The sequence below is a fragment of the Erinaceus europaeus genome, chromosome 1 (genome assembly GCF_950295315.1).
Source record: "Erinaceus europaeus chromosome 1, mEriEur2.1, whole genome shotgun sequence".
In the NCBI taxonomy this organism is placed as follows: Eukaryota; Metazoa; Chordata; class Mammalia; order Eulipotyphla; family Erinaceidae; genus Erinaceus; species Erinaceus europaeus.
The window spans coordinates 55438294-55456560 of NC_080162.1; the positions used below are offsets into that span (position 1 = coordinate 55438294).

Here is an 18267-nt window from a genome sequence, read left to right on the forward strand (position 1 = left end):
GGAGGAGAGAAACATAGACACCTGCAGACCAGTTTCACCACTTGCAAAGCAACCCCTGCAGGTATGGAGCTGGGGGCTTCAACCAGGATCCTTGAGTCGGTCCTTGCACTTTACTCCGTGTGTGCTTAACCTGCTGCGCTACTGCCCAGCCCCCTCTGAAACTCTTATATGTGGAAATGGAGTTGATTTATCTTAACAAATATTAGTCATTAAATGATCTATTTACACACACACACACACACACACACACACACACACACACACGAAAGTCCAAGAAATGTCTGGCTTATGGCACAACAAGGGGAGAGGGCATTTCTGTCATAGACCCCAGCTGAGACTCGTGGTGTTTATCACTGTATTTCTTCTTTTAATCATTTTATTGGAGAGTTATTGGTTTATGGGACAGTTGTTGACAGAAAGGTTCAGTTTCTCATGTCCCCATGATAGGTGTCAGAAAAATACTCTCAACCACAAATTTAATCCATTTCCACCACTAGGACCAAACATCCTCTTCACCACCTCCTTCTCCTCTTCCCCAGAGTCCTTTGCTTTGGTGTAATACAAGCTACCCAGTCTGAGTTTCTCTTTTTATTTTCTTTCTGTCCTTGTTTCTTGAGTTCCACCTACAAATGAGGTAATCAGTATTCGTTCTCTTTTTGGATTATCTCCCTATCTCCCCTAATGTGATTCCTTCAAGTTCCATCCAAGATGAGGCAAAGCAAACGACTTCATGTTCAACTGCTGAGTAGTATTCCATTCTGTTTATATAGCACAACATTTTTATCCACTCATCACTATTTTCCTGAGCCTATTGCTCTTGGCTCCCTCATTGCTAGGGTATAAAACTGTAAGCTAAGGCACTACCAGAGCTCCCTTGTTTTTTGCCATCACACTTTAAATACACAGTGAAAAGGATTTTGATTCCATTAGCATCTGATATTGAAATAGTATTTAATTCTCCTTTATTCTTGTGAGAAGAATTCAGTTTTTTGCCTTCATATGAACATTCTGGCTATTGCAAAGGAGAAAGGATTCTCTCAAAACAGCAGGAGGGTATGCATTCAAAACCAAAAAATAAATGAAAGGAAACAGAGGAAGGAAGGAAAGAAAGAAAGAAAGAAAGAAAGAAAGAAAGAAAGAAGGAAAGAAGGAAGGAAAGAAGAAAGGAAGGAGACATAGTTGCCAGTATTACTTTATAAAGAAATTCTTGAAAAGGCCAAGACATGGGCTTCCAAGTGAAGTTGATTCCTTACCACCACTGAGTCATGACCATGATGAAATGTGTTTTCAACATGTTGTTTGCAAACTCGGTTTTCCTTGAAGAGATGATATAGTCATTTTACCTCCACTAACACAAAGCAATGGGAGCCCCAAAGATGAGAATTTAGAGGTCTCTCTCACCTGGCCTTGTCCACAACCAGAGTGCCAGGCTTCTGGAGCCTTAGGAAATTATGTGGTGGTGCAGTGTACCACACAGGGTGCCAGTAGTTGGGCCCCTCATTTCCTTTACATATGCCTTACTTCCTGTCATATCCCTCAAGTTCCCTCTATCTCCTCAAAATTGTGAGCTATGAGGGTCAGCCCTCTCATGTTTATTTACATATTCCCGGGGTCTGCTGGGACTTTTGTAGCACAAACCCAGAACACAGGACAAATGAGTAGGGCATTGCAAAATCCAGGGTTAGCTGAAGCCCCAGCTCTGGACTTACAGCAATGCCCTCCCTGCAGATATAAAGACAGCAGGGGGCTGGGTGGTAGCACAGCTGGTTAAGGCACACATCGCCATGCACAAGGACCCAGGTTCAAGCCCCCGGCTCCTACCTGCAGGGGGAAACTTCATGAGTGGTGGAGCAGTGCTGCATGTGTCTCTTTTTCTCCCCCTTTGCCACCCTTTCTCATCTCAATTTCTTTCTATCCTATCAAATAAAATAAATAAATTCTTTAAAAATCATTCATTTTTTTCAAGACACTGCTCAAGTCGCCTATCAGCGTATGATTAAAGTTTTAAAAGATGCTAGCACTTCCTGTTTCAGAATGGGCAGCCACTGATGTGGAACCAGGCAAGTAAATTCAGTAAGAGATAAATTTTGTGTGTTCCTCAAGAGAGGTTCAGTATCTACTGGTCATGCCTCACTGTGGCCAAAAGCTATAAAAGCCAAAGAATTTGTGCAGAACCCTACTATAGGAGTCCATGAATACTCAGTCAGTACACCATTCTGAACTGACCAATGACCTGTCTCTTGCAGGCTCCTCTTTGGTGCTGCTGAACTTGAGGGCCCCCCAATAGCACCAAGGGACAGAGTGCAGATGGTATTACTTATCCTGATCCTCCAATTCTCCCTTCAAGTTTGCCTTGGCCCTGCTCCTTTTTACCACCATGCTCCATGATCTTTGCACAGACTCTTCCCAGTGCAGAGCCTTTGCATGTACTGCTCCTTCCACCACTCTGTTCCCCTACCCATTTAGCCTTTGACTAACCGCTGCTCCTTCTTAAGGTCTAGTGATAAATATCAGTTCATCTTTGAAGCTTCCCCTATCTCACCACCTAAATTCTGTTACCTGTTCTGTGGTATTTCTGGCCAACATGTGCCACTTGTTCAAAGTTAAATGTGATTCCAGTGTGATCTTTTGTTATAAATCTCTTCCAGTGAGTTGTCAAGACAGGTGGATCATCCCTCGGATCCCAGTAATGTGCTCAGTAATGTGAACAGAAGGTAGATACCATACTGACTGCGCTAATGGCCTCTGTTTCATAAGGTCAGCTTTGATTTTAGGTGCTTAGGCAACAGCTAGCCCATTTACAGTCCCTCAGAGAGGGACTGTGATTTCTTAATCATTCTCGGAATCCCATGTCCAGATGAGGTGTGTAAACAGGGGTGCTATTTTCCCACAAGACAGGAAGTGAGTTACTTGGGGATGTTGAGCCCCTATTCTGTTTTGTGTAATAAAGTCTAAGATGCCCCAATATGGGTTCTGGCCTCTAGGTCTGGAGCGTGTGCCTTGGTCTTCTATGATTCTTAAGAAAATGCCCCTCACCAGAATAAGAAATCCCAAAGTGAGGATACACTTATCTCCTCTGGTGTGCTGCACAATTCATCTGCTTTCCCTTTGCTTGTGAAGTTCTTTCTTCATATATCCCCTGAATTTGGGATTCTGCCAAGCCTCCAAACACCTAAAAGAGTCGTAGCTTGCTTATGCTAGCCACCCAACCCTCATTTCCTCACACTTGAAGACTGAATCTTTTTACTTATTTATTTATTTATTTATTTATTTATTTATTTATTACCAAAGCACTATTCAGCTCTGGCATATGGTGATGCAAGGGATTGAACCTGGGACTTTAGAGCTTCAGGAATGAGAATCATTTGTGTAACCATTATGCTATGTACCCCTGCCTACAACTGTCATCTTAATCCCAGATGGATGTGCAAATCTTCAACTTCATTTTCACCACAAAGTTAGCTACTCATATCAAAACTGAGTAATACAGCATTACCAAATGTTTGAAAATATTTAAATATTTGGTTGAGCTCAATTTTCTTTCATTTCTGCTTTATGAAAACTTTCAGACTACTGCCTAGAAAAGTCAGCCAGGAAAAATCCAGGAAAATGGGTTCAAACAATGTGTGTATTTTAATAAGGCAGTATTTCTAACATCCAACAGAAATAAGAATAGTTGAATACTAAATGAGAACTTTGTGTATGAAAATGATTGTTTGAATTAAAGCCCAAGACTAAGACTCTCCCTGCCCCCATAACTGTTGGACATGGACTCTCAGAGAGAAAGAGAGAGAGGATAATGCCAAACCAGACTCAGAATACATATATAAGACTTTAGAGATACCCTAAGAAGGAGTTTCTTTAACTCACTCGAACAAATAATCCCATAAAGTATTTTAAAACACATAGACGTAAGTCTTGTGCATTAAGTTGTTTGGATTACAAAAGGGAAAAATAAATAATTGCACAGACAGAATATAAATGCCTTCTATAGTGAAAAGTGTCCTTTGGAAAGATTTTTTTAAAGCCTGAGATGATTCCATGAGTACATGGAGTTAGTTTTGAAGTACAGAAAGACTTTCAAAGTATCTCACAGCATTTGCATCATTAGGGAATTCATTTAATGACATAAAAAATAAAAATAAAGAAGGGCTTTGGGGAAGGGTGGGGAAAAGAAACACAAACCAAATATGCACTATAACATGTTTATTTTCTACATGTGATGTCATAAGCTACGGTTTTTGCCCATGTTCTAATTTTATCTCCAATAAATAAATAACTATGTACAAGTGTGCTGAGTCTTCAGAATAACATAGGAAAACATTTGCATCACAAAAGAGACATTTATCTGATTCATTTCTTTCCTACAAGGAAGCACAATTTCATTCCTAGCTTAGTTGAACCAAAGTTCTCCTCTATCCTGTGTAGCAATGTCTAAAGTTATGTACCTAGTCTTTTCTTCTATCAGAAATCAAAGCTATAAAACAAAAATTCCTCAGTTTTTCTTTGAAAATAAAGGACCTGACTTGGCCTGCTACTCATTACTGATCCATAATACTGAATGTATTATGGAAAACTGGAGTTGTCTAAAATAGTTCCCTTCAAATTATACAGAGCAAAGTTCCCTTCACCTCCTCAAGATCCTGTTAGAATGCACATCCCCCTCCACAGAATATAGGGGATCCAGATTCTGCACTTCTAACCCACTATCAGTGCCATCCCCTACTTCTCATCCAGGGGCTACATCACAGTGGAAAGGACTGGAAGATTTCTCTGAAGTGAAGAAATGCTCAAAGCCTGATCAAAGTGGAGCTCAACCTGGATATCCTCCAGGCTCCTTCTGTAAGCTCCCTAATAACAACAATAATACAGTAGAGCTGGCTCTATATTGACTTATAAATTGTAATAACAGTAAGAATCAAAATGGTTATCAGCATGAATCATGCAGTTCATGACTGTCTTAAACTATCTCCTGGGAAATGTTTCCTTCGTCTAAATCTTGAAGCAACCATGAGGAAAAAAAAATTTTAACACCATCAAAATTAACTAATAACTAATTATAACAATAACAATAGGAAGTAAAACTGCTTATCAAGCTTATAACCATTACCACCGTTCAGTCAAAACAACAATAAAGCCCAAGCTTACTATTCAAAAAATAAAAATAACTCCTTGGGCTTCATTTCTGTGACAGTCCAAGTAACATTAATTTCACAAATGTCTCTCAGATCTTAAACCTTTGTTATAACACTGTTGTTCTGCACATTTGGAATAAATTAGAAAACCTGTTGAGAAAGCAAATGCCCAACCATTCTTGTTTTTAGTGTTTTCATTTCAGTTTCAAGTAGGATTTCTGCCTAGGCAGACAACAAAGAACAGAAGTAGGGTCAAATACAGGTAGGCTGACTTAGGGCAGCAGGAGAGGTTTCCTCAGGGGAAGGAAATTAGCAGGAATGAAGAGGAACAGAACTGTAGCTCTGCATCAAAAGCATAAGAGGATTGGGGAGGAACTCCCAAGGTACTTTAACAGCCATATGACAAATGGGAGGAGGAAGAGAGCATAAAGGGAGGGAAGAGAGGAGGGACAGAGAGTGGATATTGATGGCTTACAGGTAGGAGAGGGAAGAATAGGGGAAATTTTAAAATAAATATATTGGTCATTGTTCACTTCAGTTACACCCTCAATTCCACCCACAAAATCACAGTCTGCTCAAAAGGCTGCTGAATAATAATGTTCACCCCTTCCATGCCCCTGTCTTCACTGTGATGTTGCCATCTCTTCCCAGTTGTCCTGTGACATCACTAAAGTGAATGAGACACATGCTCCTTCCTCCTCCACCACCACCACAGCCACCCCTTTAGTCAAGCATGGAATCAGTGAAAGTAGGAGTGGGGAGTCTTCTCCAGTTCTGATAACCAGCTAAGGTGCTTCAGGGGGTGGGGAGGGAAGGCAGCCTGGAATTCAGGCTAGGGATGAGGGGAGAGAGGCCCCTCAAAGTTTCTGAGGCAGATCAGTTCTAACAAGCTGCAGGCCCACCTCCTTGGCTGGAGCCCCACACTTGTACTCCAGCTCAGCCCTCAGAGCTCCATGCTTCTTTCGAAGGTGGCAGAGGAGTGCCAGCAGTGCCACCACCAGGGACAGGCTGGCGATGGAGATGCCAATGAGCACGCCTGAATGCACAGGTCTTGCTGGGGAGGGACTCAAGGTGGTGCTGGTGCGGGGAGTTGGGCTCACTGGAGGCTCCCCGGAACCGCCATCCTCCTCTGTGGTTTTCTTGATTGGGTCGCAGTCAGTGGCCATTTGGCCAGCGAGGGCTGTGCCAGGTCCACACAGACACTGATAGGTGCCAGGGAGGTTGTGACACTCACCAGAGCAGTAGCCGCTATCGCACTCATCAATGTCCGTGCATTTGAAGTCATCGTCCAGTATGAAACCTTCAGGGCACCTGCAGGAAGCCGGGTTGTTGGGGTCACAGTCGGCTGGGCACTGGGTCTGGTTGCAGAACATTTGGCATCGGTGCGGCTCCTGGGGGACTGGCGCGAAGCCCTCGGCACAGATGCAGCGGTAGCCAGTCTGACCCACCTGCTGGCACTGGTACTGGCAGTCAGACCCGAAGCACGGGTCCTCCAGCTCCACACACTCGCCGTCCACCAGTTCATAGCCAGGGTTGCAATGGCACTCAAAGCCACCCTGCATGTTGACACAACGTTGAGGGCACAGACTGGGCTCCTGCAGACAGTCGTCCACGTCTTCGCAGTGGTGCTGGTCGGCGGCAAGCCGGTAGCCCGTGGCGCACATGCAAGAGTAGGAGCCCGGTTCAGTCGTGTTAAGGATGCAAAACTGCTCACAGAGTTTGTGACAGGGGTGCTTCCCGGGCGCCGCGGTGCAGGAGCGCCCATCTGGCTGCAGGGTGGCGTCTGGAGGGCAGAGGCATCGAGGCGGCCCCGCACTCCCGTTGCACATGTATTCGCAGCCGCCGTTCTCCACGCTGCAGTCCCAGGCACCTGCAGCTTCCCGGCCCCAATGCGCCTCGGCTTCCCCAGGCGCCGTGGCGCATACCAGCTGAACCCCGAAAGGAGCTACGGTGGCGGAGGTCCCCTCTGGTAGCGCCTGGAAGTCCGCGCCATGGGCCCCAAACGGGGTGCTGTAGGAAATGGAGATGCTGGCGGCGGCTGCAGCGCCTGGCTCCACACCCAGTGGCCTGCAGGAGGCTGCGAAGTGGAACTCGCAGAGGAAGCCTTCGGCCTCGTTAGCGCACTGCTGCTCCTCCCAGGCAGGTTCGCCCGGCGCAGGGGCACCGGCAGTTGCCACAACCACGCACAAGGGACCGCAGAGGGGCGCCCCGTCGTCCTGCCGCGCCCACCTGCTGTAGCTGGTGCTGTTGTCGCCCGTCACCCACTGGAAGCCGCGCAAGGGCCCGAGGTGTCCAGGGTGGCTGCAACCAGGCGGGAGTTTTAGGCCGATCCAGAGGCGCGGGTTGTCACTGCTGTCGCCACTCAGTAAGAGGGAGATGACATCGGCCGCCACCGAGGATCGCACAGTCATCAGGTGGCCCTGACGGCGCTCGCAGGCGTGACTGGCTAAGAGGAAGGTCTTGGGGCCCCTAAACAGCGCGAAGCAGTCGTGTTCGACGCACTGGCTACCGTGAGGCTGTGGCTCTGTAGACGCCGGCAGCCCCAGGCTGGCGGGAGCTAACACCCCAATGATCAGCACCGGGAGCATGGTGTCTAAGCACGCTGCTTGCTGGCGCTGAAGAGGGTGCAGGTGCCGCAACTGGGCGTGCTGCTGGGAAGCGCAGGGCACCGCTCACGCCAGCCGCTCTCTGTGCTCCCAGCCTGGGCGCTTCTGTCCTGCCGCAGCGCGCAGCTCGGGCGAGGCGGTCTCTGACATGTCGGCTGGCCGGGCCGGAGTTTATAAACATGCAGCCCTCCCTCCCTGGAAGTTCGAAAAAGGAAGGAAGTGCCCAGTGGGAAGGGCTGATACTACATTCTCGGATTACTGGGTTCTCTGGACGCTTAGTGCCCGCCCTCGAGCCTGGGATCACCTCTCTGGGATGAGCTAGCCCCACCCAGGAGCACCCAGGCGGGGCCGCTAGGCGCCGGCGCCGCCTAAGGACAGCACCTCGGTCCCACCAGACGACAGTCTCCGCCCCAGTCAATCATACCCCAAGCGCTCAGTCCTTCCTGAATCTCTTGGAGTTCTTTTTCCTGCTACCCCCGCCTCCGTGAATGTATAGTTCCTATTTCATGTAAGCCTGGGTTGCAGGATTCTGGAATAGAAAACTCTAAGGGGGAGGATTTCGGGGAGGCGGGGGAGAGTTGTACTTGGCTGTGTCCAGGACCTACAGCGTTCAGAGAGGAGGTGTCACCAAGAAGAGGGCTTGCAAGGGGTTTCCTAGGACGTGGACTTCCTCAAAAACTCAGCCACGTGAAGAGTCCCAAACCTAGGTGCGTGGCTCAGTAGAAGAAGACAGAGGGTGTGGCTAAGGCACCAAAGGCTGGGCAGAGGGACTGGTTTGACACTAGCACCCCCAGTCTATGGCTAGGGGCCCAGGAATCCCCCTGCCATCAGCTGCCTAGGCCAAACCTATTCTCGTAGCTTGGTCTGTTTACCATGAGTTTCAGAGGGAGTCCATCTCACACACCAGTCGGGGATCCTTCCTGAATCAGAGTCGCAGTGGAACCCATTTGAGTCAGTGAAGAATGCGCAGGTGGGCTTGGATAGTGCCTTGCTTTGTCATATACACCACCCAGGTTCCAGCCCAGCCCCCACCGCCCTGAAGGAAGCTTCAATGTTGTAGTCTCTTATCACTCCCTCTCTCTACCTCTCTCTATCTCTCTGTCTGCATCTAGAAAGGAAGGAAGAGACAGTATAGGAGGGAGGGGAGAAGAAGGGAAGAAGGAAGGAAAGAAAGAAAGAAAGAAAGAAAGAGAGAAAGATTTACATTTGGCCCAGATTGAGGTGTCTATCAATGTCACTTGCTTGGAAAAGGCCACTGGTGAGGGACGAGTCTCTGGGTTTCTGGGAGATCTGGGAGAAGAATCATTGTCCCTTTCAATTTCTTCCTTTTACCTGCTGAGAGTGTGCAAGGGTTGGTTCAAAATACAACGTAAAGTGGCAAATTTTACTTTATGCCAGCTTTCCACTCTAGTCACTCACAACCAGCACCAGGAGGCGGCGCTGTTGAACTCTACACCATCTGAAAATTGGGATCCCTGAACTGGTTAGTCAGAAAAGGGTTAACAGTCAGAAAAGGCAAAGGCTAGAAACTTAAGGAAGCCCTAGGTGATTTGCACAGCCTAGTGGGCTGTCTTGTCTCCTTAGTCTGGCAAAACCTAAACTTTGTAAAGAGAAGGGGGGGTGTAAGAGAAAAGGTGACGGTGGCTTCTCACAACATAAAGACCAGAGCCTGGCTTCTGTACAGACCTCATAATTAGGGGAGGGGCAGGAGGAGGTAGGGAAAGGGGAAGAGGGTGTAAAGGTTATTCCCTAGTGTCCTACTGCCTGGGGAGGGGGGTGGGAAGAGAGCTGAGACTGGAATTAAGCTCAGTCCTGCTTAATCCCTTCTCTGACCTGGGAAAGCAGTCACTCCTGCACAGAACCTCCAAGACTGGGGCCTCTGCAGCAATCAGAATGGACATGGCTGCTCTTCTAAGAAGAGGAAAGAAAGACCACCCAGGATGCAGAGTACTGCTGTCCCCTTGAAATCAGGCTATGCTCTGGCCTGATAGCCACTGGTTGCCAAGACTGAGTCAATGTCTGTGCACAGCTAGCCTTAGGAGAGGCTAGAGAACAAAGCCAGTGGCCTAGAGCTGAAGCTGCCCTCAAAGTAGAGCCCTGAGAGAGGAGCTTGCCTAGTGGGTGGAGCCTGTTCTTAGGGTGGAGCCTGCCTTGTAGGAGGAGCTTACCTTGGGGGCGTAGCCTGTCCTAGGGTAGAGCTTGCCCTGGGGAAGGGGCATGTGTCTGAGATGGAACTTGTGGGGCAGTGGCCTTCAGAAGTAGGTGAAATCCTGCTGGAACATTTATGGAAGAGTTCTGAAAATAGGGGACTTTGGGTATTTCCAGAAACCACAAATTGTCAAAGAACTCAATCTGGAGGTGGGGTGGTGGCACACCTGGTTGAGCACACACATTACAATGTGAAAGAACCTGTGTCCAAGCCTCTGGTTCCACCTACAGGAGGAAAGCTCCACAAGCAGTGACGTGACCCTGCAGGTGTTTCTCTCTCTCCCTATTTCCCCTTCCACTCTGAATTTCTCCCTGTTTCTATCCAGAATAAATAAAATAAAAACTTAAAAAAAAAAACTTCATTCTGAAACCACCCATCTTTCTTAGACAAAAAGTCAAAACTTAGGCAAGCTTCTTCTGTTAAGAGGCAGCACCCAAAACCTCCAGACTCCATTAAGAAACTAGGGCACGGGAGTCGGGCTGTAGTGCAACAGGTTAAGTGCACGTGGTGCAAAGCACAAGGACTGGTATAAGGATCCTGGTTCGAGCCCCTGGCTCCCCACCTGCAGGGGAGTCACTTCACAGGCAATGGCTTTCTCTCCTCCTCTCTGTCTTCCCCTCCTCTCTCCATCTCTCTGTCCTATCTAACAATGACGACATCAATAACTACAACAACAATAAAACAAGGGCAACAAAAGGGGATATATGTGTATGTGTATGTATATGTATATGTAAAAGAAACTAGGGCACAATGACCTGAGGCATGATGTTCATCAACCACCAAGGACACACAAAGAACAATAGGCCAATGACATCCAATTCCTAGGTCCTTGACACATGACCCCCAGATCCCAGAAGAATGTGCCTAAGAAGGTAGATTAGGACAAAAATGTAGAAGCTTTACTTGGTTGTCTTAACATGCAAATAACACCAAAATAAAAGGCATGTTATTTAGCTCATTCTGCTTTGTAAAGTCCATAAAAAAGAAACCAGTACTGTCAATATCTAAGGTATAGTTACTTGTGAATAACATTAAATGACATAAATCATGATGAGGTACAGTAAATCCTAACCATGGGATTTTCAAAGTAAACCAAGCTTCCAAATTACTTGATTATAATAACTACCTATTGCCTTCTTCTTTTTTAATTTTTTTCTTTTTTAATTATTTATTTTAGTGAGACACATACATTTGTGATTTGTGGTGGTGCTGGGAATTGAACCTGATATCTTTAAGGCCTGGGGCATGGAAGTCACTTTGTATAACCATTATGCTATCCCTCAACCCTCTATTGCCTTCTTAAACTCCATGACATCAAGGAACCTTCCTCATTCTCTTTAAAAGCAGCATTTCACTCCTCTTATTCTATGGTTTTTGTCAGTGTTTTCTTTTTAATAAATGAAATTTTTTTTAAAAACATCTGCATTTCTCCCAGTCCTGGAACCTCTGGGACTTTGCTTATATTTCTTCATGCTTCTCATCTTGATCTCCTACCATGTGATACTGCCTCTGCTGACCTCAACTAAATCAGTGCAATCAGTGCCACCATGCCACATTTGACTTGGGACTATTTCCACAGACACCAAGATGAGGTGTCAACCCTCCAATTTCAATAACCTGGTGTTGCCTTTCTAACACATGAAATTCCCTCATTCCATTTCAGATGGTGCATTCCCTAGCAAAGTTACAGACCCTAGATATAGACCAGGGCCTAAGGGACAGGGTTCATGTGCACATGCATCCATAGTTAGGGAAAAATATATACCTCAAAGTAAAAGTGCTCAATAGTCTGCTGTGAGTAGACTTAAGACTCAATAAGTTCAGCAAGCAAGTAGACCACAAAGTACCTAATCAAGTATTTACTACTTAGCCTACAAACCCTCCTCTCCTACCTCTTATTTCACTTCTCTCAATCAGTTTAAGTCTTACCTTGTCAGATAAAGTAAGGAATACAAAAGTTGTGTAAGGGCAAGAGACTGGCACATGTTAATGATAGCCTTTTTGATCAATACCAGGCCACCCCATCATCTGGGGCTCTTGTCAGTGAATCCTTGGATTCCCACAAAGATATTATAGGCTTAGACATCTAATAAATCCCTTTCCCACCATCACTGGTCACTTCCATCAGGAACATCATCATCAGATCTCTTGTGGGCCTTTCCAGGACCTTGCCTTCACTGTAGAGAAGCAATGGTAGGAACTGTCCCATTCTCCAAAGGGAGGCTGAATTGACTTACTCTGCCACTTGAGGAAGATTAGTCCTAAAATGAGTGCACCCTAGACTGTTCCTAGCTGTGACCATGGACTTCAGGCTCAGACAGACAGGGACTCGGAGGTTACACATACTCCTGTGCTAAATAGAAATATATATGGGCCCTAGCTCAGATTGATGAGCTCTACAGTTAATGCTATTTATATACTTTCCTCATATTTGGGAGCTACTCTCTGCCCTAATCCAACTTTCTAGCCCTATTCTCAACTCTGAGGCCATATTCCCAGACTATTGTCATTCCAGACTTTTAGTCCACCTGTATGTGAAGTTATCAGGCTCAGGCAAAAATTACTAAAGTGATGGGCCACATGGAGCATACCTAAAATAGACTTCATAGCTTCTTTTCACAGAAAGACTCCTAGTCTCATTTGCTCTATTCCCACCACTGGGTTTCTGTTTATTGAAACACTTGCTTTATATATTACCACCTTTCAGTCACCAAGTTTCAGATGTTACCATGACACCATCCTGACCTCCCCAGGCAGATGACCTCACCAATGTGTTTCAGAACGTCACTTCTCCAGAGCCTACCCAACTAGGGAGAGATAAAAACAGCCTGGGGGCTATTGAACAACCTGCCAATACCTATGTCCAGTGGAGAAGCAATTATAGAAACCAGATATTCCACCTTCTGTACCCCATCAAGAATTTTGGCCCATACTCCCAGAAGGATAAAGAATAGGGAACCTTTCAGTGGAGGGGATGGGACATTGAACTCTGGTTGGGAACTGTGTGGAATTGTACTGTTGTTATCTTAAAATCTTGTTAATCATTATTAAATCACAAATAATATTTTTTTAAAAAAAATTGAAGTGGTCTCACCTATACACAGGATATACAGTACAAAAAATCTCCAACCAAGATCCAATCTCTAGACCAGTCCTTTAACAATAATCTTAGAAGAACCCTGTCTTGGGGGTCTGGTGGTAGCACAGTGAGTTAAGTGCACAAGGACCTATATAAGGATCCCCAGTTCATAAGGATCCCTCTTCGTAAGGACCCTGGTTTGAGCCCCCAGCTCCCCACTTGCAAGGGGGTCGATTCACAAGTGGTGAAGCAAGTCTGCAGGTGTTTATCTTTCTCTCCCCCTCTCTGCCTTCCCCTCCTCTATTTCTCTCAATAACAACAACAGTAATAACCACAACAATGATAAAACAACAAGGGCAACAAAACGGGAAAAAATAGCTTCTAAGAGCAGTAGATTCATGGTGCAGGTACCGAGCCCCAGCAATAACCCTGGAGGCAAAAAAAAAAAAAAAAAAAATACCCTGTCTGAATTCAAATCCTCAAATCCTCAGTTTAACTCTGTAATAACTCACCCAATTATAGGTGGTGAAGCAGGTGTGCAGGTGTCTCTCTTTCTCTAGCCATTGTTGCTTTTTACAAAAAATAATATAATCAAGCAGGGGAGAAAAAAGGGGGGCTCTAAGGACAGCCCAAACAGCTGAGTCCACACAAGAATTGGATGATGTTTATGAGACAGGAGCCAATCTCCACATCAACAGGTGTTGGTTATTGCCTTATTGGCAAGAAAACAGAGTAACAACTCAGTGGAGTAAACTATTGACCCTGGTTGTGACCACCAGTCTCAAGGTTATCCCACAGAAAGATGGAAGAACACAATCCTTTTTGACCTTTGCCTCTGATTCTCAACACACCTCAGTGCTTGCCAAGAACCACCATTTACTAAATGTCCTCTCTCCAGCCATCATGTTGAAACTTTGGTCTGCTCTTTCCATCTTTCTGTGGAGACAACTTACCTTCCTCTCCTTGGTGACTACTGGTCCTGCCAAATTCCCCAGGGTTCACCATCCAGGAATGTTTCACTGGAATACACACCCCTCCACACACACACCTGAAGAACACATATCTCTGATATTTTGGGCCCCATGAAGTGTTTTGTCATCAGTGTTCCATATATCTCTGTGCTGCTTGCACTCTTGGGCCCCCACTATTTTCAAGTCTTTCTTCCAGTGCTTCTAAAATCCCTGCCATCTGCTCTCCTCTTACCTCCTGCACCACTGAGGGTGAACAGCTTAGCTCTCAAGGTCATACCCACAATCTATCTTTGTTATACCCATCAATTCATTCCCTTTGCAATGACAGTGGTGTCAAAGAAGACTGAAGGATATCCCCCAGAAAAGACACTAAATCCATTCTCTGCATCAGTATTTGAGCCACAGAGTTTGAATTCCCCAGCTCTGCCTCAGCTTCTTTCTTTTGTTGCTCTGCCTCACTCTCCCCCTCATCTCCGCCCCTGCTGAGATAGCTCTTTGTCTTGTTTCTTTTCTTTCACTCTTTACCCACGCTGACACCACCTGTATCCTTACACCCTTCCATGCCTCCCACTCTGCTGAGGGATGCCAAGTTCCATTTGCTCTTCCATCACTCAGCCTTGCCATTCTAAAATGATATATTTGTGGTGAGTATCCTGTGATCACCAAATCAGAATTTGGCACTTAGGAGTCCATGCTAAGTCCACCCCTACCCAACACACACACTTAAAATCCCTATGGACACTGGTAGTCATAGCAAGATGGGATCTTACTGATTTTCAGAGAAATATCTCGTTCTTTCCAGTTTCCTTTCCATGATTTATGTCCTTTTCTCTGCCAGGAACATTCATGTCTTAGCCTTCTCTACATCTACTGAAATTTGAGCCTTCCAACACTGATCTGTCTGTAAAGTTCACAGAACTTTTTACCAATGTGTGTAAGATAGTGTCAGGCTGTGATGCAGAGGAGAGAGAGAGGAGATCCGGAGCAGAGAGGGAACACAATTCTTTATTTGTGCGGACACCTCAGAGTTGGGTGAGAGCACAGCAGTTCTGGCCACGTGGAGCTAGCAAAAATGGCTGCCTCCCGCTACGCGCAGCACCCTTCCCTGCATCCATTCACCAAGGTGAAAAGCAGGCAAGAGAGAGAGAGAGAGAGAGAGAGAGAGAGAGAGAGAGATGGAAACAGGAGGGCTTTTTAAGGCAAAAACCAGGAGTGACGAGTCGGGACAGGATTGGTTGGGAAAGGCACTATGAGAATATTGTATTAACTCTCATGGGAACTGGCAATAACCTGAGGGGACAACATGGTGGTAGGCACTCCGAGAATATCATCTAACTCTCATGGGAACTGGCAATAATCTGAGGGGACAACATGGAGGCTGTGACTGCATCTGCACAATTTCCCAGCAGATAGCACTTAACACATTTTCCCTGCTTTGGAAGTAATCCTGCCTACATTGTGCTCTCAGTTCTCAGGCATCTTTGTTTCCCAGGCACCTAACAGCATGTCTGTGCAGTGGTGGTGCTCAGGAGTTATCTAAGCACCTGTTGTATGTGCCCTTTTGTGCCATAGCCCTTGGATATAACTTTCTCATGTTAGCCTACAAAGATAGTGTGGTGGTGGGGATCTCAGAACCTTGGCCTTAAAAGGATGAACTTCACAGCCAGTCTGACTGTATTTGAGTCCCAGATCTATCATAAGTGGTATCATATTTAGCAAGAAACTCTGTTTCCATGCCTTATTTTTCTTCAAGTGAATATTGCCCTTCTAAGTGAAGATGAAATCTTGTTTGAGCCATGTTAAACCCTCAATAAATTTTTGCTAAAAAAAAATGATAGACTCAGACCACTAGAATTTGAGTTCAACTACTGCTTGTGTTCAACACCCAGGAGGGGTCCTTTCCATAGTAGAGATTCACTAAACATTTATTGGAGTGTTTTAGCCAATAATAACAATCATCAGCTGTGGAAAAATCAAGGACAAAGGAGATCGAGAGCCCAAGAGGAATGGGAAAAGGACTAAAGATAATCTTGGAAGCCTGCTCTGGGTTACTGTGCACCAGGAAGGCTATGTTACAACTGAAAACTCACTCCCAGTCTGCCGGGACAAATCCATTAATTCCTTACTCCAGATGTGCAAGTTGGAGGTCAGAAAAGAAAGTGACTTCCCAAGGCCACACAGCTAGTAACCATTGAAACCAAGAGTCTTCAGTCCAATTAAGGGTTAACATACTAGAATGTGAAGTCTGCTTAAATGTGACTTTGCCATTGATCAGTTATTAGAACCTTACTATGTTACTTAGATCTCTTATTTTCTCCTTTTTGGAATGGGAGATATAATATCTAATTTATAGGGTCATTATGAAAATCAAATACACACAGCAGCTACTACCTTTCTTGGAGTAAAGTAGTTATTTGACTAATACAGTTGGCACTATGGAGAGCTCTGGGTCAGGGAGACACTCACATCTGTCTGGGGTGTCTGGCTTTTTAGATGGGAGTTTCTGTTTGACATCTGCACAGGAGGCTGGACTAACCACCTGTGTGATGAATAAGCATCAAGTATTTATACGAAAGGCAAACATGTGTGAATGTTGTTAAAACAGAGATGGAGAGGTCCAGACACAGAAGAAAATGTGCTGACCCCAGATGTACTTTAGTCAAAGAGTTTTATAAGGTGTGGAAAGCAATTCTTCCCCTATGATTAAAAAAAAAAATTATAGTATCAGCAAAAGCAATTCCCTTAGACTTGTTGAGTCCTAGTCCCAGTGATGCAGGTCATTGTCTTACAATTTCTCAAGCAGGGGGTGGGGGATTATGTCCTGCAGTGAAATATGCATTAACTCAAAACACATAGCATAATCTTCACCCCCACCCCAGCAGTCTCCATGGAAGAAAAAGAAAACCTCTCCAAAATGTACAATTCTAGGTACTAAGGACATCAAGGTCATTGGATATATGGCTAGTTAGTGGTAAAATTTCCATGTCCCATAGGCAAATAGTCTCTAGCACTTAAGGGTGGGGAGAGTGAAAGTTGTATACACTGTCCAATATGATGACTAGTTATACATTAGTTTGTGTAACTGCCTACTCATGACTCTTTAAACAAAAACTTATTAAAATTAAAGTAAAAAATCCCATTTTCAATCTCAGTCTCTATAATTTAAATCCCCATCAGGCAAGTAACTACCAAATTGGATGTATAAAGAGAATATTTGATCATTTCTACATGATCAAATAAATTTCTACATGGCAGTATTGGTCTAATGTAGATACAGATAATTCCACCTCAAGAAAGCAATTAAGAGGCCAGATGGTGGAGCATCTGGTTGAGCACACATGTTGCAATGCGTAAGAACCAGGGCTTGAGCCCCCAGTCCCCACCTGCAGGACAAAATATATACCTGAAAGCAAAAGTACACAATAGTCTACAGTGAGTCAGTATGAAGTTCATAATAAAATAGTGTCTACTTAGACTTAGATACCCTCCTCATCTACTTCCTACTACACTTCCTTCACTCACTCCAAAGCTAACCTTATCAAAGCAAGGACTGCAAAAACTGAATAAGGGCAAGATAGTGGCATACTTTAATGATGAATCTTTAGTCACTACCTGGCCACCCCTTAAGCTGGGGCCCTAGTCTGGGAGTCCTGAGATTCCCAAAAAAACATGATGGGCCTAGACCTTGAATAAATCCCTCTCTCCATTCTTATTGGTTATTTATATCAGGAACAACAAAACAGACCCCTTTGTGGACCTCCATAGGTCTTTGCCCTCAACTTAGATCAACAATGAGGTCCTGAGTTCAATCCCCGGTAGCACATGTACCAGAGTGATGTCTGGTTCTCTCTCTCTCTCCTCCTATATTTATCATTAGTAAATAAATAAATAAATAAATAAATAAAAAACAGTAGAGAATGTTCCATCCTCTGAAGAGAGGCTGGACAACATACTCTATGCTACACCTGAGGAAGATGGGTCCTGATACTGGGGCAGCTTGGAATGTTCCTACTGATGACCACAGAATGTGAGGTTGGATCTACAGGGATGCAGAGGTCACATAGGCTCCTAAGCTGAATATGGGCCCCAATCAGATCAAATCAATGGGGGTTACATTCAACAATATATATACACCTTTCCCATTTTGGGAGCTACTCTCTTCCCAGATGCAGATTTCTGGTCCCTTTTCCAGCCATGACATCATCTCCCCAGACAATGACTTGGATCCAACTGCATATCAGATGTTGGGTTAAAAAAAAAAACTAAT

General features: G+C 45.1%; 1 protein-coding gene across 1 annotated transcript; it reads right to left on the reverse strand.

The window, feature by feature from the left end:
• Window positions 1–4191: 4191 nt before the first annotated feature.
• THBD (thrombomodulin) lies at window positions 4192–8150 on the reverse strand. Its single transcript, XM_007525483.3, has one exon. The coding sequence runs from the start codon at window positions 7721–7723 to the stop codon at window positions 5993–5995; it is 1731 nt and encodes a 576-aa protein (XP_007525545.1). The 5' UTR covers window positions 7724–8150; the 3' UTR covers window positions 4192–5992.
• Window positions 8151–18267: the final 10117 nt, after the last annotated feature.

What these genes read in the sequence shown, in the direction of transcription:
- THBD (XM_007525483.3), bottom strand. Translation starts at nt 7,723, where the DNA reads ATGCTCCCGGTGCTGATCATTGGGGTGTTAGCTCCCGCCAGCCTGGGG.